General features: G+C 38.7%; 1 protein-coding gene across 1 annotated transcript; it reads left to right on the top strand.

Moving 5' to 3' along the window:
* Positions 1–1,651: 1,651 nt before the first annotated feature.
* On the top strand, positions 1,652–23,502 carry rundc3ab (RUN domain containing 3Ab). Its single transcript, XM_073828214.1, has 12 exons — positions 1,652–1,843; positions 2,021–2,143; positions 6,112–6,227; positions 6,334–6,461; positions 11,176–11,261; positions 11,470–11,559; positions 12,341–12,421; positions 13,964–14,126; positions 14,225–14,382; positions 18,237–18,356; positions 18,515–18,609; positions 22,250–23,502. The coding sequence occupies exons 1-12, from the start codon at positions 1,836–1,838 to the stop codon at positions 22,390–22,392; spliced, it is 1,311 nt and encodes a 436-aa protein (XP_073684315.1). The 5' UTR covers positions 1,652–1,835; the 3' UTR covers positions 22,393–23,502.
* The last annotated feature ends 400 nt before the right edge of the window (positions 23,503–23,902 follow it).

The raw sequence follows: 23,902 nt of genomic DNA, 5'->3' as shown, positions 1-23,902 counted from the left end.
TTGAATTGAGTAAATTTTGATTTTAATGTTTAGTTAAACCATTCCTTTAAAGACGCATAAAGATAAAGACAAACACTAGAAATAAAACACCTTTTGACTTGTGAGTAGATGACTTCAACTGTATGACCTCTGACTACCTCTGTAGTCCAGTTTAGCCATATATTAGTGCTACAAGTAAAAGCTTAGAAAACCATGTAGATCTTAGGCCTACTTACATGTGCACATCTGCAAAGGTTTCCTGAGTACAGGAACTCTTGTTAACTCTTGTTAAGCCACTCCTGAACCACAGATAACATCAGAGGCGTCTTACCTGGGCTAAGGATAAGAAGAAATGGACTGTTGCCCAGTGGTCCAAAGTCCTCTTTTCAGTTTAGAGCAAAGTTTTGTATTTCATTTGGAAACCAAGGTCCTAGAGTCAGGAGGAAGGGTGGAGAAGCTCATAGCCCAAGTTGCTTGAAGTCCAGGGTTAAGTTTCCACAGTCTGTGATGATTTGGGGTGCAGTGTCATCTGCTTGTGTTGGTCCACTGTGTTTTTGAAAACCAAAGTCACTGCACCCTTTAACCAAGAAATTTTAGAGCACTTCATGCTTTCTTCTGCTGACCAGCTTTTTAAAGATGCTGGTTTTATTTTCCACCCTGGTGGAAAAAAAAAACAGCTAAAACCAGCCTAGGCTGGTTGGCTGGTTTTAGCTGGTCATAGCTGGAAGGCAGGCTGGTTTTAGAGGGGTTATGTCCACTTTTCCAGCCTGGCCAGGCTGGTCAGGCTGGGAAACCACCAGCTAAAACCAGCCTGGGAGACCAGCTAAAGCCAGCCACTTCCAGCTTAAACCAGCTAAGACCAGCCAACCAGCCTAGGCTGGTATTAGCTGTTTTTTTCAGCAGGGCAGGATTTGGCACCTGCCAGCACTGCCAAAAGCACCAAAAGTTGGTTAAATGACCATGGTATTGTTGGTGTGCTTGACTGGCTAGCACACTCACCAGATCTGAACCCCATAGAAAATCTATGGGGTATTGTCAATAGGGAAAATGAGAAACAAGAGACCTAAAAATGCAGAAGAGCTGAAGGCCACTGTCAAAGAAACCTGGACTTCCATACCACCTCAGCAGTGCCACAAACTCATCACCTCCATGCCACGCTGAATTGAGGCAGTAATTAAAGCAAAAGGAGCCTCTGCCAATTATTATATTAATGAGTACATATCCAGTAAATGAACATACTTTCCAGAAGGCCAACAAATTACTAAAATGTTTTTTATTGGTCTTAGGACGTATTCTGATTTGTTGAGATAGTGAATTGGTGGGGTTTTGTTAAATGTGAGCCAGATCATCACAATTTAAAGAACCAAAGACTTAAACTACTTCAGTCTGTTTGCATTTAATTTATTTAATACAAGAGTTTCACATTTTGAGTTGAATTATTTATGTATTTTATGTTGTAGAATAAAATGTGAAAATATCTAGCTTCAATAAACCACATACAATGCATTTAACTAAAAACTCTGACTTCAGGACTATGGAACAGGATGCTCTTTTATGAGGTTTGGCCTACAAAAATACGTCATGCTATATTCTGATTTCAAACGCGCTTAGTTTGTGACTGAAGCCATCTAGCGGCCATTTTGGTTCACTGCGTCTCAGCGGCGCTGGAAAGGTCTGCGCGTCCTTCATGCGCATCCCTGCAGCTCTATATATGACCCACTTGGAATAACATTTCCAGTTAATCAATGTAATGAATTTAACCTCATTATTGCTTCATATGAAGTGCTTCCTCGCGGAGCTGAAAGAAATGTGAATCATCCTAAAATGATTTTGCTGATCCGGTGAATGCTGAGATCATGATGAGGTCAGTATAGAGGAGGGGTGCAGACGGTCGCCATCAGTGTCTCTCTTTAACAGCGCTCAAGGAGAAAGCCTCTGTTCACCTGCACTTTGATAGTGGACAATGGCGTTTTCAAACCGACTGTCTTCATCTTTCGTGCCTCATCTCTGAATGCGGTTGTGTGTGTGTTTGTGGCGAAAGGGAGGGGTCCAGTGGGATGGAGCAGAGTTTCATGCAGTCCGCGATGGCTATGGGTGCACAGTCCAAGAAAGGCTTCTCCAGGAGCATCGCCGTGGAAAGAAAAAACCTCATCACTGTTTGTAGGTGAGTGAGAAGCTTTTTAAAAGCCACGTATGTCTGTATGTATGTATGTTGCAATGTTTATGGCCTGCAGCTTAGTCGTAAACAGGGGCGCGTCAGAAAATCTGCATTTTCTGTTTGATTTGTTCATTTTATTTCTTTAGAAAACGTGTCAGTTATGTATAGAGAGGCTTGCCACAAGTAAATGTCACGTTTCACCATCCTCCCAAAGAAATCTGTAGATTAGAGTTTTGTTTCGTCAGGTTTATGACCGAGATACATCGTAAACACTGAATAGGGAGGTCTGGTTTGCTGAAAATGTTTGGTTGTGTACTGTTTACTTTTTGATAGGGTGTTTTAATAAATGTGTGTACACAATTATATTTTAAAACCGGACATTGCACGCAATGTGATTTATGTCTGTTCCCCGGATGATGTCGTTGCTATGACGACAACCTTCCTCCCGCGAAGGGCAGCAGGGCTGACAGGGGGCCGCTGGGAATCTACTGTGCTTTACAGAGAATAGGGGTCACAATGAACACACACACAAAAAAAAAAAAAAAAATACTTGATTATAAAAATTCAGATGTAAATCATTGATGGTTTTGGATTTACTTTATATGAGTTCTTTATATTAAAATGTACTTAATAATTTAAATTAAAAACATTTATTGTACACATTTGTGAGACTGGACCACAAAACCAGTCATAAGGGTAAATTTTTTAAATTGAGATTTATACATCATCTGAAAGCTAAATAATTAAGCTTTCCATTAATATGGTTTGTTAGGATTTGGCCGAGATACAACTATTTGAAAATCTCAAATCTGAGGGTGTAAAAAAAAACGAAATTTTGAGAAAACCACCTTTAAAGTTGTCCAAATTAAGTTCTTAGCAGTGCATATTACTAGCCAAAAAATAAGTTTTGATATATTTACAGTAGAAAATTTACAAGATATCTTCATGGAACATGATCTTTACTTAATATTCTAATGATTTTTGGCATAAAAGACAAATCAATCATTTTGACCCATACAATGTATTTTTGGCTATTGATACAAATATACCCGTGCTACTTATTACTGTTTTTGTTGTCCATCGTGACATTTTTTTTTACATTGTACTTATATTTTAAAAAATACATGCATGTAATTAAAATTTGTAATTAATTTCTGTAGTTACACATATTATTACACCATAAAATGTTGAAATATTTTTACTATTTAAAATAACTCTTTTCTATTTGAATATATTTTAAAATATAATTTATTCCTGTGATCAAAACTAATAAAAATTTTTAATTGGCACATGATCTTTCAGAAATCATTCTAATATGCTGATTTGCTGTTCAAGAAACATGTATTATTATTATTTTTTATCAATATTTAAAACAATTTAGTTTAGGATTCTTTGATGAATATAAAGATCCAAAAATCAGCATTTATCTGAAATAAAAAGCTGTTGTAACATTCTACACTATAGCATGCAAAAGCTTGGAGTCACTAACCTGTTATTTAGCAAGGAAGCTTAATATTAATCAAAAGTGATGATGAAGACATTTATAATGTTCAAAAAACATTAAAAATAAATCTTCAAAAAACATAAAAAATCTTTTGACCGGTAATGTAATTACATGTTAGTTACGGCACCCAGTATAAAGTATGACCAAGGTTTTTCCCTCCAGCTTCTGGCTGTCATCTCATACTCTGCCTATTGTACTGCTGTGGAGGGCTGTACTGAAAGAGTCATTGTTGTGATCTGAACAATTGATGGTGAAGTCACTACTGGTTTTGCAATAGGCAGGGAATAACATTGCTCCATGTATGACTATGCCATATTATGCGTTCAATAAAATTATATTTTGTGTAGTTTTGGGGACACTGTAAATGATACTAAAATTATGGCAACAGAACAGAACAGAAATATTATTAATTAAACACAATTATTTTTTGAAGTCACCCACCCATGGTGTTTCCCTACCTTCAGCCCCAAAAATTAGATTAGGCTCCAGCATTGTCATGACCGTACATAGGCTAAGCAAAAGATCAGATGTTTAGAATAAAAAACAGAGTTAATTGGAATTAAAAGAACCATCATGCTTATTTAAGTAGAAGCAAATTATTTGTAATTGGAACAATTACATGTTCAGGTTAGATAACTCTAGAATGGTCTGAAATGGATTCCCTCTATTTACCTATTTTTTTCTAATACTAGGTGCTTCATAACCCAGGGTAAATGCAGGTACTGTCTTTTAAAAGTGTGATACATATACGTAACCCAGATTTAATTCTAAAAAGCACCATTTATTATATTTTGCCTAAAAATATTCATGCCAAGAAAGCCGGTGATATTCGGTCCTGCAAAACATTATAAAGATGATTATTATGTTAACAACATGACAAAATAATACCATAATACCTCAGTTGGAAGCATTTATAAGTGACCTTTCTATGGATGAGGTACAGTAAGTACAGTAAATAGTTAAGTAGAAAATGGTTTAGTCATTTATCAGAAAGATTCATTTAGTGCATTGATCCAGACAGCTCAGCGGAACACACTCATCATATCATCATTGGCTATTATCTCACCATTGCTTCTTGCAAAAGGCTTTCAATGAGCAGACTTAGTATATTTCAAAGATTTCAAAGATTTTCTATCTGAGATGATACAATGTATTAGTACGGACAAATATTACAATGCTCTTTAATATAGATTGTGGTAACGCTTTACCTATAGATTACCTTGTGAAACCAATCTTTTTTTTAATTATCCCTTGTGAGAAGTTAGTGCACTTGATTGTGTTGACTGTGCACTTGCAGATAATATCTTAATAATACTGTAAATGGCCACTTTAATGTACTTAGAGAAAGTACATTTTCATGATCATGTTTTTAGCACTTCTAAATAGTTCACTTTGTAATAATGTCAAAATAAAATATAAAAAAGTTAATTTTCAAATGTTTTAATATCTATATTATGTGTTGATTAACACACTAAAGCATATGCAAGATGTTATGTTATAATGTTATTTGAAAGTATGTTTAAAGTTAACATAATTTAAATTAACTAAATTCAACTTCATCATTACAAATATGTAATATTTAAATATATTTAAATACATGACAGTCAAGTTTCCATAACATAACATAACAGTACACTTTAACTATATTTCGAAGACCATAGACTTAACTGTAAAATTACATGTAAATATAAGCTTGTTCTGTGTAACTTCATTCAATATGTTGTTTTATAAATGTGACCCTGGACCACAAAACCAGTCATAAGGGTCAAAAAGCTGAATAAATAAGCTTTCCATTGATGTATGGTTTGTTAGTATAGGACAATCTTTGGTATGATAATATTATATTCATATTTGGCTGAGATACAACTATTTGAAAATCTGGAATCTGATGGTGGCCAAAAAATCTAGATATTGAGAAAATTGCCTTTAAAATTGTCCAAATGAAGTTTTTGCAATGTATACTAATCAAAAATTCAGTTTTGATATATTTACGGTAGAAAAATTACAAAATATCTTCATGGAACATAATTTTTACCTAATAAGCTAATGATTTTTGGCATAAAAGAAACATAGATTATTTTGACCCATACAATGTATTTTTGGCCATTGCTACAAATATACACGTACTACTGTAAGACTGGTTTTGTGATCCAGGGTCACACATTTACTATAAAACATTTTAATTAAGTGTCTGAAAACAATATATTTAGTCCACACTTAGGTATATACTCTTTTTGAAAGTATGCTAAAGAGCACTTATTTCCACTTTGGATTTCAATCATGATCCACAATACAGACAACACACAGTTAAAGTTAATGTAATAAGAAAGACAATTTCTTGGATAAAGATGAAATCAACCAGAAAAACCCTCCACCATATCAGTGGCGTACTGTAGGTCTTAAAACCAAATGGAAACCAGGTCATTTTTTCCATATTGAAGTGCATTTTATTTTTGTGTTTGTATGGCAGGTTTTCTGTGAAGACACTGCTGGAGAAGTACACAGCAGAGCCCATCGATGACTCATCTGAGGAGTTCATTAACTTCGCTGCTATTCTGGAACACATACTCAGCCACCGTTTTAAAGGTAAGAACGTCTATTACTAGTATACTTACACTAGTGTTACATTTTAACATGAAAAGAACATTAAGGACATATTTAAGCCAGTGATGTAACATTGTGTCTTTTGCAGGCTCTGGCAGCTGGTTTGATGGTCAGCGCAGTTTTTGGGACTTCATCCGCCTAGCCTGCAGTAAAGTGCCCAATAACTGCATAAGCAGCATTGAGAACATGGAGAACATCAACTCCTCACGAGCAAAGGTGAGCACACAGATATCAGTACCTAAAATAGTTATAGTAGGATGAGTAAATACCATAATGGTTAAAACATTCATTTTAATACATTAGCAAAAAAACATGCTTTCTTTTTTTGGCCAAAGTTATGGTAAGATAGAAGTACACTGGAGTACATGAAGTACTTAAATAGTTATATAATAGTTATATAAGTCTATATAACTTCCTTTTTTTGTGGAACATAAAAGGAGATATTTTTAGAAATGCCTCAATGGTTTATTTTTTAAAAGTCAGCATTACCAAAATTCTTCAAAATGTCTTTTTACATTTTTTTCATATATATTTACTTTTTTTTTGTTTCAGAGAAGAAAGTCATACATGTTTAGAATGATATGAAAGTGAATTCTGAACTATTTTTGAATTAAATGTTCTTTTTTGTTTTGAGATAAAAGAGCATGATGTACATACAAAAACACAATGTAACTTGCAGAACTCTTATTTATTGAAATAAAGCTAAAAAACTGTTAAGAACAGTTATGGACTTGCTAAACTTTAGATTAGAAGCAAATGAGAGAAAATCACCAGCTAAAAAATGGGTTAAGTCATTTGTTTCTATCATTTGCTGTAGTGTAACTAAACATTCATTTTGCTATTAATTGTAATAATCCAGTAAGAGTTTTGTTTGCACAAGGAGTCTGACAACAGCCAGTGCTCCACACAGAGATTCTGATCTTATCATCATCCAGTCTGTCTGGAATGACATGAAGAAACAGAACAAACTGAGACGGACTAAATCCAGAAGAACTGTGGCAATGTCTTTAAGATCCTTCAAGAGACCTACCTGCAAAGCTACAGTACTGACCATCCTTTGCGTTTAAAGTTGAGTTTTTGATAGGGATGCACCGATCCGAATCGGCCGAGATTGCTTGCGCATTTTGTCAGTAGAGCCTGTTCTGTAATCAGCGGTAAATGCCATCAGGTGCGTGATTTCACGTTGAGCCGTATATACTACACACAGCCGTTGTTCACTGACGAGCTGCGCACATTCACACTGATAATGAACATGGATTTGCGCAGCTCGTCGGTAAACAATGGCTGTGTGTAGTATATACGGCTCAATGTGAAATCACGCACCTGATGGCATTTACCGCTGATTACAGAACCGGCTTTACGGACAAAACGCGCAAGCATCTCGGCCGATTCGGATCGGTGCATCCCTAGTTTTTGAGGTAGCTTTGCTGGTATGTTTCTTGAAGCATCTTGAAGATTTTGCCACAGTTCTTCTGGATTTCAAACTTCTCAGTTTGTTTTGTTTCTTCATGTCACTCCAAACAGACTGGATGATGATGATAAGATCAGATCTCTGTGTGAAACACTGACTGTTGTCAGACATCTTGTTTATTACAATTAATGGCAAAATGAATGTTTGTAAATATAAACTGATATTTCCTATTGACACACTACAAAACAATTTAAATAACTGACTTAAAACCATTTTTAACACGTCTCGCGCCTAGTAACATCTATAAGGGAGGGAGGGTTGGCGGGTCAGTGAGCTCGGGAGGCCAAGGTGGAGCAGGCAGTTCAGGGTGCCATGGCGGGTCAGTGAGCTCGGGAGGCCAAGGTGGAGCAGACAGTTCAGGGGGCCATGGCGGGTCAGTGAGCTCGGGAGGCCAAGGTGGAGCAGGCAGTTCAGGGTGCCATGGCGGGTCAGTGAGCTCGGGAGGCCAAAGTGGAGCAGACAGTTCAGGGGGCCATGGCGGGTCAGTGAGCTCGGGAGGCCAAGGTGGAGCAGACAGTTCAGAGGGCCATGGCGGGTCAGTGAGCTCGGGAGGCCAAGGTGGAGCAGGCAGTTCAGGGTGCCATGGCGGGTCAGTGAGCTCGGGAGGCCAAGGTGGAGCAGGCAGTTCAGGGTGCCATGGCGGGTCAGTGAGCTCGGGAGGCCAAAGTGGAGCAGACAGTTCAGGGGGCCATGGCGGGTCAGTGAGCTCGGGAGGCCAAGGTGGAGCAGACAGTTCAGAGGGCCATGGCGGGTCAGTGAGCTCGGGAGGCCAAGGTGGAGCAGACAGTTCAGAGGGCCATGGCGGGTCAGTGAGCTCGGGAGGCCAAGGTGGAGCAGACAGTTCAGGGGGCCATGGCGGGTCAGTGAGCTCGGGAGGCCAAGGTGGAGCAGGCAGTTCAGGGTGCCATGGCGGGTCAGTGAGCTCGGGAGGCCAAAGTGGAGCAGACAGTTCAGGGGGCCATGGCGGGTCAGTGAGCTCGGGAGGCCAAGGTGGAGCAGACAGTTCAGAGGGCCATGGCGGGTCAGTGAGCTCGGGAGGCCAAAGTGGAGCAGACAGTTCAGGGGGCCATGGCGGGTCAGTGAGCTCGGGAGGCCAAAGTGGAGCAGACAGTTCAGGGGGCCATGGCGGGTCAGTGAGCTCGGGAGGCCAAGGTGGAGCAGACAGTTCAGAGGGCCATGGCGGGTCAGTGAGCTCGGGAGGCCAAGGTGGAGCAGACAGTTCAGGGGGCCATGGCGGGTCAGTGAGCTCGGGAGGCCAAGGTGGAGCAGACAGTTCAGGGGGCCATGGCGGGTCAGTGAGCTCGGGAGGCCAAGGTGGAGCAGACAGTTCAGGGGGCCATGGCGGGTCAGTGAGCTCAGGAGGCCAAGGTGGAGCAGACAGTTCAGAGGGCCATGACGGGTCAGTGAGCTCGGGAGGCCAAGGTGGAGCAGACAGTTCAGAGGGCCATGGCGGGTCAGTGAGCTCGGGAGGCCAAGTTGGAGCAGACAGTTCAGGGGGCCATGGCGGGTCAGTGAGCTCAGGAGGCCAAGGTGGAGCAGACAGTTCAGGGGGCCATGGCGGGTCAGTGAGCTCAGGAGGCCAAGGTGGAGCAGACAGTTCAGGGGGCCATGACGGGTCAGTGAGCTCGGGAGGCCAAGTTGGAGCAGACAGTACAGGGGGCCATGGCGGGTCAGTGAGCTCGGGAGGCCAAGTTGGAGCAGACAGTTCAGGGGGCCATGGTGGGTCAGTGAGCTCGGGAGGCCAAGGTGGAGCAGACAGTTCAGAGGGCCATGGCGGGTCAGTGAGCTCGGGAGGCCAAGGTGGAGCAGACAGTTCAGGGGGCCATGGCGGGTCAGTGAGCTCGGGAGGCCAAGGTGGAGCAGACAGTTCAGAGGGCCATGGCGGGTCAGTGAGCTCGGGAGGCCAAGGTGGAGCAGACAGTTCAGAGGGCCATGGCGGGTCAGTGAGCTCGGGAGGCCAAGGTGGAGCAGATAGTTCAGGGGGCCACGGCGGGTCAGTGAGCTCGGGAGGCCAAGGTGGAGCAGACAGTTCAGAGGGCCATGGCGGGTCAGTGAGCTCGGGAGGCCAAGGTGGAGCAGACAGTTCAGGGGGCCACGGCGGGTCAGTGAGCTCGGGAGGCCATTGGCAGAGCAGACAGTTCAGAAGGACATGGCGGGTCAGTGAGCTCGGGAGGCCAAGGTGGAGCAGACAGTTCAGGGGGCCACGCCGGGTCAGTGAGCTCGGGAGGCCATTGGCGGAGCAGACAGTTCAGGGGGCCATGGCGGGTCAGTGAGCTCGGGAGGCTAAGGCGGAGCAGACAGTTCAGGGATAAGGTAGCCCCCCCAAAAAAATTTTCTTGGGGACACTTAGGGGGCCAAAATAGTCTCTGGAAGGCGCTCTTAAGGCACGAGTACTGGAGGGAGCTCTTGAGGAGCTGGCTCTGGAGGGCGTTCGGGGCGAGTGGGCTCTGGACGGTGCTCGAGGCGAGCGGGCTCTGAAGGGCTGGGCAGAACCAGCGGAGACCTTGGTCGAGGACTCAGGCTTGGTGGCCATCTTGGCCGGGACTTCAGGCACGGCGGCCATCTTGGGTGGAGACTCTGGCGTGGTGGCCATCTTGGGAGCTGACTCTGGAAGAGTGGCCATCTTGAGAGCAGACTCTGACGTGGCGGCCATCTTGTGAGCAGACTCTGGTACTGGGCTGAGGACCATCGTGGAGCTATGGAGGACTTGTGAACACGTGGGAGACAAGGAGGGAGTGAGATCATTGGAGTAATATGCGGAGGGCACTGGCGGTAGGTGAGATGGGGTGACTGCAGGCTTCCAGATGGGAGGAACCACATAAATCCAGAACCAAATTTACAAAATCTGCTACGGGACGGTAGCAGTCATTAGGAGTAATCAATTGGAACCTTGCTGCAGGTTCATCAACAGGTCCTCAGCTCAGTTCATCTTTGTAGGTCCGGTCATCTGTCACGATGTGCTTGAGGTGAGGAGCCAGGAAAAACACAGGAAACAAGGAATATAAACAAAAACACTATTTATTACAAAACAAAACAAAATCCAGGAAGGAGACAACAACACAACATAACTTCATGATCGGACAATGGGAGTGACAAACAAAGGACTATTTAAACACTAGAGAAGGAGAGTGGCAACTAAACAAGACAGGTGTACTAATCAGGGATAACGAGGGGGAAGTCCAAATATGGGCAGGCGTAAACCAAATAAACATGAACCAAAAGGGGGAGCAAATGGAACAAACCAAATATACTAGAAACACAGGGGGAAAAACACTAGGAAAACATGACAAAACAGGACACAATACTGACAGTTATATTCTCATTTACAATTAATCAGCTTTCTTAAAGGTGACCTTAAAGGTGTTTATTAATGTTTCTGTAGTATATACATACAGTAGATGTTTGATATGGTTTGCATGATGAAGCATGCCTTAATTTGTGATTTATCCATGTCCTTAGGGCAGAGCATGGCTACGGGTTGCACTGATGGAGAAACGGCTGTCTGAATACATCGCCACAGCTTTGCGAGACAGCCGCACCACCAGGTCAGACTGAAAAAGAAAAAATCAATATTAATCAATTCATCAATATGATCCTTTTATGCAGTCACACCCAGGCATCGATACGCATATCCAGTTTAAACATAACAATGTAGGCAGCCATTATAAATGTTACACTGTCGAATACATGAAATGGTGGATCTGTAATGTGATTGTGTTTGTTTATGTATTGCATGCATTTCCTTGTCTACAGAAGGTTCTACGATGAAGGTGCCATAATGTTGCGAGAAGAAGCAACTGTTTTGACTGGAATGCTCATCGGACTTGGAGCGATTGATTTTAGGTAAGAGGATTGGTAATAGAAGGGGTAATAATTTGAGGAATACAAAACACACAAGATATGTTTTAGAACTGGAACCTCATAAGAGACTGATTTAGAATATTTTATATACAGTAGGACAGAAACTCTGCACACTACACTCATATAAAGCATATGATATTTTAAAGGATTAGTTCACTCCTGAATAAAAAATCCACGATGACATGTCTTTCTTTCTTTAGTCGAAAATAAATTAGGTTTTTGAGGAAAACAATCCAGGATTTTTCTCCATATAGTGGACTTAAATGGGGATCAGTGGGTTGAAGGGTCTAACTGCAGTTTCAATACAGCTTTAAAAAGTTCTACACGATTCATGCCAAGGAATACGGGTCTTATCTAGTGAAACAGTCATTTTCTACAAAAAAAAAAACAGTATATACTTTTTAACCACACGTCTGTGTACTTTGGTTCAAAAAGGTATGGTAGGGCGAAAAACATTTTCTCCTCCAACTTCAAAATATTCTGACATCGTTGTTTTGTAACCTTTTTTGTAAAGGGAGTTTGACTTTCTTTGCATGATCGCTTTGTAAACACTGCTAGAATGTTTTCCTCAAAAACCTTAATTTCTTTTTGACTTAAGAAAGAAAGACATGAACATCTTGGATAACACAAGGGTGAGTACATTATCAGGAAATTTTAATTCTGGAGTGAACTAATCCTTTAATACAGGTTTTGGAACCGAGCTGTAATGTTATGCAATGTAATCAATGTTGTGTAATTCTTGCTGATCTTTGTTTGTTGGCAGTTTCTGTTTGAAAGGGGAGGCTCTGGATGGGAAGTCTGAGGCCGTTATTGACTACACTCCATATCTGAAATTTACACAAAGGTAACAAACATTTATTTCCTAGAGTACAACACAGTTACATACAGGGAATGGTGTATGAGAGATGTTTCGATTTTATTTATATCTCTATATTCTAGGGCTGCATGACTAATCAAATTTTATTTATACAATACCAGTCAAAGGTTTTTGAACAGTAAGATTTTTTTTATGTTTTTTAAAGAAGTCTCTTCTGCTCACCAAGCCTTCATTTATTTGATCTAAAGTACAGCAAAAACAGTAACATTTTTTTTAAATAACTGTTATCTAATTGAATATATTTTAAAATGTAATTTAATCCTGTGATTTCAAAGCTGAATTTGTATCAGCATTAGCATCATTGTATCTGAATTAGCATAATTACTCCAGTCACGTCATTATCCTTCTGAAATCATTCTAAAATTCAGATTTTCTGTTCAAAAAACATTCATTAAAGAATCCTGAAAAAAAAAATACTCAACTGTTGATAATAATAATAATTATAATAAAAATGTTTCTTGAACAGCAAATCAGCATATTATAATGATTTCTGAAGGATCACGTGACACTGAAGACTGGAGTAATGATGCTGAAAATGTAGCTTTGATCACAGAAATAAATTACATTTTAAAATATATTCAAATAATTCTTTAAAAACATTAAAAATCTTACTGTTGAAATACTTTTGACTGGTTGTGTATATTTATTGTTCGTTCAGTTTATTACTATTGGAAATATTGTCCCACTAGTTATTTATTATGAAATCATTCTGATGCTAAAGAAATATCTCAAAAAGTGATTAATAATCGCAATTGTATTTTTTTAGCTAAATTATTATTATTATCAGGTGTAACCATTAGTGTGCAGTCATACTTTATACTAATAGAATGTGTGTTGTTTATATGGTTTCCTGAAAGAATAAAATATTTTCTGCTGTTGCTAATACTGCTTTATAATTGAATATAATAATATGTATATCAATTAATATTCACAACTAATCACATTGGAATTTAAAAAATATTTGATTAAATACGAAATATACTAAAATTGTCAAAAATAAAATGTTTTAAACATGATATTAACTCAAAATTCTGAAAAATCAAGTAAGATTTTGATTTATTAACTTCAGACAGATACAGACAGGATTTGTTTTGACCTTTTCATTAAAAAGAACTTGTAATTTATTTCTGAATTTCTGTTAACCAGCCAGGTAGAAACAATTATTAGTTAGTTGCGTTATTTTCACTATAGTCAAGTATTGACCTATTAATCACTATTTATAACAATGTATAATCTGGCCATCTGGTCTTTATTACAAAAAATAAACTCTGGATAAACAGGGCGATGAAGCCATATGGTGCCAAATAGCTGTTCTCACTTACTGTGAAAAGAGAGACCATGGAGTAATATGAGACAGCTGAAACTAGTACTTGTATGTTTATATGGACAATTTCGAATATGTATTTCTTATGTAAAAATATTTGACCATGCAATGCTGCTCAAATTGACCGAAATCTTGTATTCTCCTGCTGTCTTGAGCAATGAGATGTTGTGTTGTGTGTGCTTCAGTTATGATTATCTTAGTGATGATGAGGACTGTCAAAGTGTGGACAGCAGCAACAGTGAGGACAGCGTTGAGCATCCGTACATCCCTCTGGTGACCGATGAGGAGAGCTGGAGGAACAAGTGTCGCAAGATGGAGCAGAGGTTCAAGATCGTCAATGCACAAAAGGTAAACTCAACAATACAAGATTTCGTATAGTGGGTGATTAACACTCAAACTAATATTTTATGTGCTAAAGTGTGTGCGTTTGTAATATTTGTGTTCAGGGGTACCTTGAGGAGCTGGTAAGGCTACGGGAATCTCAGCTGAAGAATGTGGAGATGGAGAATAAGAAACTAACAGCTGGACTAGAAGAACTGCAGCTGCAGAGCCAGAAAGAGAAGAGAGAACTGGAGAACATCATACTGGAGCTGCAGGAACAACTGTGAGAGAAACACACACACCACTGATTTTTGGGACATGGGAAGTTTATGGAATTATTTTAGATTGATCGTTTCAGACATTGTCACCTATGTTTTGGTGAAACATTCTGCTTCTATATTTTTTTTTGATCAGTTATTCAATATCAACACTGTCAGATTCAAAAACATGCACAGTAAAGATGTAGTGAGGGAACAAAGAAATGATCTATAATTTTAATGGTTTATTTAAACAGTGAGAGACAAACAAAAAATCCAGAAAAACTCATTCAAAAAAGTTATGAATTGATTTGCATTTAATGAGTGAAATGAGTATTTGACCCCTTCGCAAAATATGACTTAGGCCCAATCCCAATTCTATTTTCTACCCCTTCGCCTACCCCTCGCCCCTTCCCCTTGTCCCTTGAAACAAAGTGAAAAGGGGAAGGGCTAAAATATTTCCCCTAAGAAATGGGACACCACTACAACACTGTTATACGTCATCATACGTTGTCGCTAGTTCCTAATGTTACGTCAGAGGACATGCGCAGATGTTTATCACAGATTTCAAGATGTCAAAAATGTTGTCATGTTGCAAAAAGTACAAATGTACGGTGTACGCACCGTTCATTCACATGTGGCCGTAAGCAAAACAAACAACGCATTATCACATGCGCGACAAACTGCTAATCAGTGTAGTGGTGCCTGGAGAAGTATATATGCTTCATTTGTGAATTTCGTTTTCAACTTTCTATTTGAACGCATTAGTTTTCTGGATCCTTGGACTAAAATGTTTACAGGGGTTCACTGGTTTAAGAAATTTCTGATCGTAAAAATCAGCTTCTTTTTATTTGTAAGGTATAGTTTTTATTATTATGTACTGATTTAAATTACTGGTGCGGTAGACGTAGCGAACGCAGGTGCATTAGGCGCAATCATCAAATACATTTCAAAGCAAGCCGGCTCCACGGTCCTGACTGCATCATCACTGCCTTTATTGGGTGTTTTTAGCGAATATTTACATTTATTCACATGACTGGATGTGGTGGACTGCCATGATTTTGGCGAATGCAGGACACTGCTGAATAATGCGCATCAGAGGGGATTTAAAAAGTGGAAGTGTGTATACACCGTATACCTGCGTACACCCTCCACTACACCACCGTTGCAAATTGCCGTGCCACTGGTCTTTCATGTTTCTAACATGCAGTCAAGTGTATATGACATAAAAATATATTTTTTAATATCGTGCAATCAGTGCTCTGCTAGCAAACTTTAGCGATTTTTTTGCAAACGTTTATTTACAAAACAACACCATAAACACAAACACAAGATTGAAGGTAATATACATATAATGAAACATTGTCATGAAAATCATTATTAAAGGCAAAAATTACTTATATTTACGAGTCTGCTTGCTCGAGTGAGCAGCCATGTTAGAAATTTCTCTTAGCCCTTCGTTTGAAGTGAGGTCCTGAAAAATCTTCGTTTGGAGGGCTATCTGGCCCTTCCCCTTACCCCCCTACCCCTCCAACCAAAAGAGAAATGAGACACCCCTACCCCTTCACGTGAACGCGCCAAACGGAGGGGTAGGGCTAAGTGTAGGGGTAAGGGGTAGAATTGGGATTGAGCCTTAGTGGCAAAACCCTTTTTGGCAATCACAGAGGTCATAAGTTGATTGTAGTTGGCCACCAGGTTTCCACACATCTCAGGAGGGATTTTGTCCCGCTCCTCTTTTCAGATCCTCTCCAAGTCATTAAGGTTTCGAGGCTGACATTTGGTAACTTGAACCTTCAGCTCCCTCCACAGATTTTCTATGGGATTAAAGTCTGGAAAATGGCTAGGCCACTCCAGGACCTTAATGTGCATTTCTTGAGTCACTTCTATGTTGGCCGTGTGTTTTGGGTCATTGTCATGATGGAATACCCATCCACGACCCATTTTTAATGCCCTGGCTGCTGAGGGAAGGGGGTTCTCACCCAAGATTTGATGCAGTGCAGTTTTTCTTTTCCCTTTAGCAGAAAAACACTCCCAAAGCATAATGTTTGTACTTCCATGTTTGACGGTGGGGATGGTGTTCTTGGGGTCATAGGCAGCATTCCTCCTCCTTCAAACACAGCGAGTTGAGCTGATGCCGAAAAGCTTGATTTTGGTCTCATTTGACCACAACACTTTCACCCAGTTCTCCTCTGAATCATTCAGATGTACATTGGCAAACTTCAGACGGGCCTGTTGATGTGCTTTTTTGAGCAGGGGGACCTTGCGGGTGCTGCAGGATTTCAGTCCTTCACAGTGTATTGTGTTACCAATTGTTTTCTTGGTGACCATGGTCCCTGCTGCCTTGAGATTATTGACAAGATTATTGTGTGTAGTTCTGGGTTGATTCCTCACCGTTCTCATGATCATTGAAACTCCACGAGGTGAGATCTTGCATGGAGCCCCAGACCGAGGAAGATGGACAGTTATTTTGTGTTTCTTCAATTTGCGAATAATCGCACAATCTGTTGTCACCTTCTCACCAAGCTGCTTGGCGATGGTCTTGTAGCCCATTCCAGCCTTGTGTAAGTCTACAATCTTGTCTCTGAAATCCTTAGACAGCTCTTTGGTCTTGGCCATGGTGGAGAGTTTGGAATCTGATTGATTGATTGCTTCTGTGGACAGGTGTCTTTTATACAGGTAACAAGCTGAGATTAGGAGCACTCCCTTTAAGAGAGTGCTCTTAATCACAGCTTGTTACCTGTATAAAAGACACTTGGGAGCCAATTTATACCTTTTTTGAAACTTTCTTAAAATCTGATCAAATTAAACCTACCATTAAAATTATAGACTGATCATTTCTCTGTCAGTGGGCAAATGTACAAAATCATCAGCTGATCAAGTATTTTTTCCCTCACTGTAAATATGTAACAAACATGTATAAACATATTTAATTATCATATTAATGAACGAATGAATAGATATTTTCCAACTGATTTCATCTTTACTTAACTGTTATCATTTGTAATGTTAACTTTTTTTACTATTTGTGTAAAAGAAATTGGGGTAACACTTTATTTGACAGACTAGTTCTTACTATTTACCAATTACTAGAATATTGGCTGTTTATTAGAACTTATAAAGCACATAATAATGTCTTATTCTACATACCAAATTTTAGATCCTTAATCTAACCCCATACTTAAACAACTACTTAAATAACTATTAATTAGCAGCAAATTAAGAGTTTATTGAGGCAAAAGTCATAGTTAATAGTTAGTCAATATTGAGAATTGGTCCCCACACTAAAGTATGACCAAAATCTCTTTACTATTTGAGTGACTGTCACTGTTTACTTTTCATAATTATGTCATAAAATAAAACATATTACTAATACTATAAATCTAACCGGAGCCTTGCTGAATCAAGAATATATAAAATATGAAAAGAGCACTTTCAGAATAACAGAAGGTAACTAATGATCATGGTAACTAAAACATGTTTTTTTTTGAAAGATTAATTTTCAGTGGATTATAATATTAAGCTTAACGCATGTGTTTATCTGTGTGACATATTGATTTATGGTCTGTGACAGGAGGTTTTAGGGGTTGTGAAGGATGATGTAATTACTATAAGAGTAAATACACTGAAAAATGGTGATAAAAAATGGTAACATCTAAATGAACTATTTAAGTCTACCAAAACTATTGGTTATTGGTTAAATTATGTAGAAATAGCTCTTTTGAGTAACAGTTTAGCATTTCTAGTGCTCATCTCTGATTCATTTCAAAGTGTGACTATTTTTAAAAGCAATGGCTGCTAAAAACGGTGGCACATACAGTATCTAAAGAATCTCTGACACACACTAAGCTCATAATATGTTTTGCCTTTAACTGTTTTGCAGGACAAGTCTAATTCCAGGCGAAGCACATCCACTCTCTAAGGATTTGTCAATCCCTCTTGTTAACCAATGGCCATCTCTCCAAAACTACAACAACCAGGAGGACAGAAAACTGTACCACAGGTGATAAAAAGCTCTTTCATGTGAGCAAACAGCTTAATCAAAATCCCAGTCATTAGCCAACCAAATGGCTTTTTGAAGTTTGTGTTGCATTTAGGATGTGACAGAAATTCAACGGCAAATACACTTATGCGGTTGTGGGTCTGTTGTTGTTTTTTTAGTGGTAGTTTCCCCAGCCCGGAGCCACATATAAGCCTAACCACAGATTCTAAGAGGATGGAAAAGAAACAGAATGGAAAAACCTGGTGCACAGCAGGTAAACCTTAAAATACACCTACAATGAACTTAAGATGGGACTGGTCTTTGGTTTGACTTAGCTGTCTAGTCCGAGCTGGTTTTGGTGGTTAATCAAATGAGCTACTAGATGAAGACGGTTAAGCAGGTTTTTGAAGTGTTTGGAACCCTCATGTCATTCCAAACCTGTAAGACCTTTGTTCATCTTTGGAAAACAAATTAAGATATTTTTGATAAAAACCCAGAGCTCTCTGAGCCTGCACAGACAGTAACGAAATTAACACATTAAAGGCCCAGAAAGGTAGTAAGGACATTGTGAAAATAGTCCATGTGACATCAGTGGTGTCCATGCAGGGTCAGGAAGCTCTCAGATTTAAGGCGAGACACTGCAGGTCAATTGGGTAAAAAAAATGAAACAGTGTTTTTGCCTGCAGAGTCTCCCCTTAATAAAAAAATGTCAATTTGTTAATTTGTGTTCCGAAGATGAACGAAGATCTTACGGGTTTGGAACAACATGAAGGTGAGTAATAATGAATATTTATTTTGACAGGTTGCCACGAAGTTTCTGCGTGTATACAGTATGATATGATGCTAGTTTTGTCAAATAAAACGGTAAAATTCACATGAAGTGACACTCACAGCAGCTCTGGAGTTTATCTGTTCATGTAAGATGCAAAGGCGGAAAATTACTGGGAGCGCCACGCGTGCTTTAACTAACGTTATTTGTGTAGTAAACAAAACCACGTCTCTGCCATTCATAGATACAGAGGCAAACGGAACATGCAGGATACATATTTAAACTGTCTTTTTGGGTTTTAATATTTACAGACACTAGTACATATCACGATTCGAATTAAGTGATAGTCCAACTTTTGATTTATTCATGCAAAAATCTGCGAATTCCGTGGCATTCCGCGCTATAGTATAGTATAGTAGTATAGTATAGTAGTAATAGTAGTAGTAGAGTCTGCAATCCCGTCTGTGTTTTCGCTAAAGGTAAATTGTAAACGTGCGACCATGAAGAGACAGAAATGACATGCCGTCGTGTAATAAAAGAACAAGGTATAGACCTGTTCTATAGGAAAGGTAACCTTAAATGACTTCTATTGTGATCTGGCGCTTTTAAAAAAATTGTTTTAATTAAATTAACTTTGACCTTCAAGGGGGGCGAGGGGGGCCGTTGGGAAACACTACAGTGAGATTTTTGTTTGCACAAGGAGTTTGACAACAGCCAGTGCTCCACACAGAAATCTGATCTCATCATCATCCAGTCTGTCTGGAATGACTAGAAGAAACAGAACAAACTGAGACAGACTAAATCCAGAAGAACTGTGGCAACGTCTCCAAGATGCTTCAAGAAACCTACCTGCAAAGCAACGGTACTGTTAAAAGTTTAAGGCACTTATGTAAAAAATGTCATAATGCCATATTTCTTTATGTCATTCCAGACAGACAGGATGAGGATGAGATCAGATCTGTGTGGAGCACTGGCTGTTGTCAGAGTCTCTCACTTGATAATGTATTATTACAATTAATGGCAAAATTAATGTTTGGAATGTAAACTGATATTTCTACTGACACACTACAGCAAAAGATAGAAGTAACTGACATAAAACCATTTTTAGCTGTTGTTCTAATAATTTTGACCACCACTGTAATGGAAATCAATGGTAACCAAAATAGTTTGCTAGTTTTTGTGTTTACAGTTTTTTTCAGTCGCTAACAAGCGTTTGTCCAAACAGTTGTCACATTTTCAAAACTCTAAACACAATTAGCACAGCATCGGTCTTTTGTGGCCATACCATTCACACATTTCATGTCGTTTTCACCCAATATGCAGTCAGTGAACACATTTCCACAATGCTTACATTTTCTTAACAGACAAGCTATACCTCCCAACAAAATTATGGATTGTTTTTGTAGTATTTACGAATGTTAACACACAACATCCCACAATAGCAAAAACAATATTCCAAACCTTAGATACAGTATAAAAACCTCTGCTTCTGCAATGAAATCAGTTCAAAAACAATATCAATATCAAAAATATATCTTAGCTGATAATAAACAAACAATTGAATAGCTGATTTATGTTGGGTAAATTGGGCCAACCACAGCTGATTCCAGTCTGGCTTAGACTCAGAGGCAGTGGTTATTTTTTTCTATTACATTTACACTTATACAGTAAAATGAGGACTTTGAGGAGTGATGTTTTGGAAACAGGGTTGGGGTCGATTCAGGAATGAACTCAACAATTCCAATTCAAAGAAGGAAATGGAATTGGAATTCAACAACAATTACAGGAAACAGAATTGGAATTGAATTGGAATTACAGGAAGTGGAATTCAATTCAGGGAAATTCCGCTTAATTCCATTTATTGCTGTTTCTGAGCATCTATTTGTGATTGCATTTAGAGACATACATTTGAACTTTATTTATGATGCTTTACAAATACCAAGTAATATATGAAATAGAGTTGATCAAATGCAAGTAAATAAAATGAGAACTGTACATTATGAATTAATAATTGAATGACAGTGGTGATAAGTTTCTGGATGTACTATACATTCAATATATGATTACCACATAATATATGTCTCAACTCACAAAAAATGAGTCATGTTCATTCATGTGTTTCATTCACTTTTTATTGCATCGAATTATTATCATTTCCTGAAATTTGGCATGTGAAATGATCATGCTTAACCAACTAAACATGCAGTACTTTGTATTTCTTTTATGTGTTTGTTGTTTATGTGATTTACAATATTTGATGTACTATAAACTAGCAACTCAAGTGGAATTTTTTGGAATTTATTTGATTTCAATTCTGTTTCCTGACATTCCAATTCCAAATCCAATTCCATTCCAGGAAATTAATTGGAATTTACCATTCATTCTCAATTCAACATCGCAGAGATTAGATACAGTAATTTTGTGCTTTTTTTTAGACCCCCCCCCCCCCCTTTTTTTTTATCTGGGCTTTCTGCTGTTGTTATTTTTATTAATTTATTTATTTTTTGTTCAGAATGCTCTTGTGTGTTTCATGGATATTTTGTTCACTGTAAGCAATACTGTAAAACTTTTTCTGTTCTATCATACCATGTTTCTACTGTACCTCCTGTAATAAACAGAAAAAGAAACGTATTTGCTTTTTACTGGAATGCTTTTGAATGTGAACATTACTGTACATGTGGACAGACAGTTCCCAACCAAGAAATTTAGTGTCAAAACGGTGGATTGCATGTTTTGCATGCAAATACCTGTAAAAACTAAAACATAAAAAGTCTATGCAGTTTTTGTAATATCAACAATAGCTAGTATTTTGAAACCTGGTGTACTTTGATTGACTGCATGTACCTTGTGAAGTGAAATCAAGTGTTATTCTTTGACAGAATTATTTCATTTTGAGTCAAATTTCCAGTGTTTTGGTAAAGTTAGTGTGTGCAGAGAAAGATGTGTTCTGTTTTGAAATGAAGAGTTAGTATATATTTAACAAAATGTATTTTTGAGAAGAAAATTATCCATTTGGCCAATTGTATTTTGTAGGTGCGAGTCTGTGTTAAGAGTTTAGAAAAAGTATCTGAAGTATGGGTAAGCGCTTGTTAGCGATTGAAAAAAACTGTAATAACAATCCCTATGTCTTCTATTTTCGTTTCAGAAAAAGACTACACTCCCTCTATGTTAGGTCTGTGCGGTTCTCTGTCCTCTTTACCCAGCTGTAAGTCGCTGCCAAGCCTGAGGTCGACAGAGTGCCTGGTAAACATCAGCGCAGAGCCCAGTCCTGCTCTAACCCCCAGCTAGGGACCACCAAATGAGACCAATGTACAAGCAGAGAGAAACTACATTGTCAGCAAAGATAATATGGCTCAGCTAAAGCCTGTGTAACACCTGTTACATTAATTCCCACAAAAGTATGATGTTATGACAAGAGATATTTTCTCACAGATTTATCCTGTCAGAGCTTTTCAGATGAGTGTATCTCTGAATGTCTTTGCTGTCGAGGTCTTTCTCCTGGCTTGTTGCGGTAACCAGTGAAGGCAAACTGTGGACTATGCACTGACTGACTTGATACCTGAAACCAGTTTTCACTATAAATTCATGTCTCAAAACCCAACACAGCTTTTCCACATTCTGTTACCCTTTAAAATCTCTTATGGAAACATACTTACAAAACACATACAAACAAAACAATACAGCCAGAAATTAACCAAGAACAATGTGTGAAAGAAAGAATATTATAGTTACAAATTAGTATTTTGACATTATCATCACTTTTTTTTAATTCACACATTTCAACCGTCTAAACATCCCTCCTCTGCCAAACAACTTGCAAAGAAAATAAACAAGAAGATGTATGTCAATTACAGTGGTAATAAAATGAAAGACATTTCTGGAATAGCTGCCTTATTTCTTTTTTTTTTGCCTCTTGAAGTAAGTCTGAAGGTGGGATCGCTCTGCACATGATGGCAGTATACTATTGCCAATGACTGACAGTGATTGAATTAACAAATGGACCAGTATATATCTGCATACTGTTGTATTGTACTGTATGTTTGACATCTATTTGGCATCTGTTGTTGCATCATTACAGTATGTCTGCAATGTGTGGACCACTGTCATTTTTGGTATATTAGTGGCAGATTTGCATTGATTTTAATCGCATTTGGCATCATATAAAACTGATAAGCTAGAGTCCCCCCTCCATTGTCAGTGTAATTGAAAGTGTATTTGTTTGAGAATGTGTGTGTGTGTGTGTGTGTGTTGTGTTAGACAGCTGTTCACCCTTAATTAGCATTAAATAAATTAGTTTTTTTATTCATTGCACATTATTTCGTTCTTTAAAAAGCCATTGGAAACTATGCTGTTTGTCACTTAAAATCGCAATAAAACTGCCTTTTTTGTCCTAATGTTTTCCGTTGAGTCATAGCTGTTCATTGTTTGTTTATTGTTTGTCTCTTCTGTTCCACTGGGTGCCCCTCTCTAAATGTATTTTGTGAAACACGAGCTTCAGTTCCATTTTTAGAGTATTTGTGGGTGTACTGTATGTACTGTATACTGTAGTTTATGGGTGTGGAGACAGATGGTAAGATAAGAGACAACGATAGCTTAGCAATATATATAGTGGAAATCAAAATTAGAGAAGAACCTATAATTTCCTAAATCCTAAATTTCAAGGTCCTTGCTCAGTCTTAGTACTGACCTGAATAATGACCCCACTCAAAAGTTTACATATGCTTGATTTTTAATACTCAGTTGTTACCTGAATGATCCATAGCTGTGTTTTTCTGTTTAATGATAGTTGTTTATGAGT

This window comes from Garra rufa, chromosome 22 (genome assembly GCF_049309525.1).
Source record: "Garra rufa chromosome 22, GarRuf1.0, whole genome shotgun sequence".
In the NCBI taxonomy this organism is placed as follows: Eukaryota; Metazoa; Chordata; class Actinopteri; order Cypriniformes; family Cyprinidae; genus Garra; species Garra rufa.
Note: the sequence above shows the minus strand (reverse complement) of the source record. Positions and strands in the feature narration are given on the sequence as shown.

What these genes read in the sequence shown, in the direction of transcription:
- rundc3ab (XM_073828214.1), top strand. An exon ending in AGATCGTCAATGCACAAAAG is followed by an intron (nt 14,127 to 14,224) that starts GTAAACTCAACA and finishes ATTTGTGTTCAG; the next exon opens with GGGTACCTTGAGGAGCTGGT. An exon ending in CTGGAGCTGCAGGAACAACT is followed by an intron (nt 14,383 to 18,236) that starts GTGAGAGAAACA and finishes ACTGTTTTGCAG; the next exon opens with GACAAGTCTAATTCCAGGCG.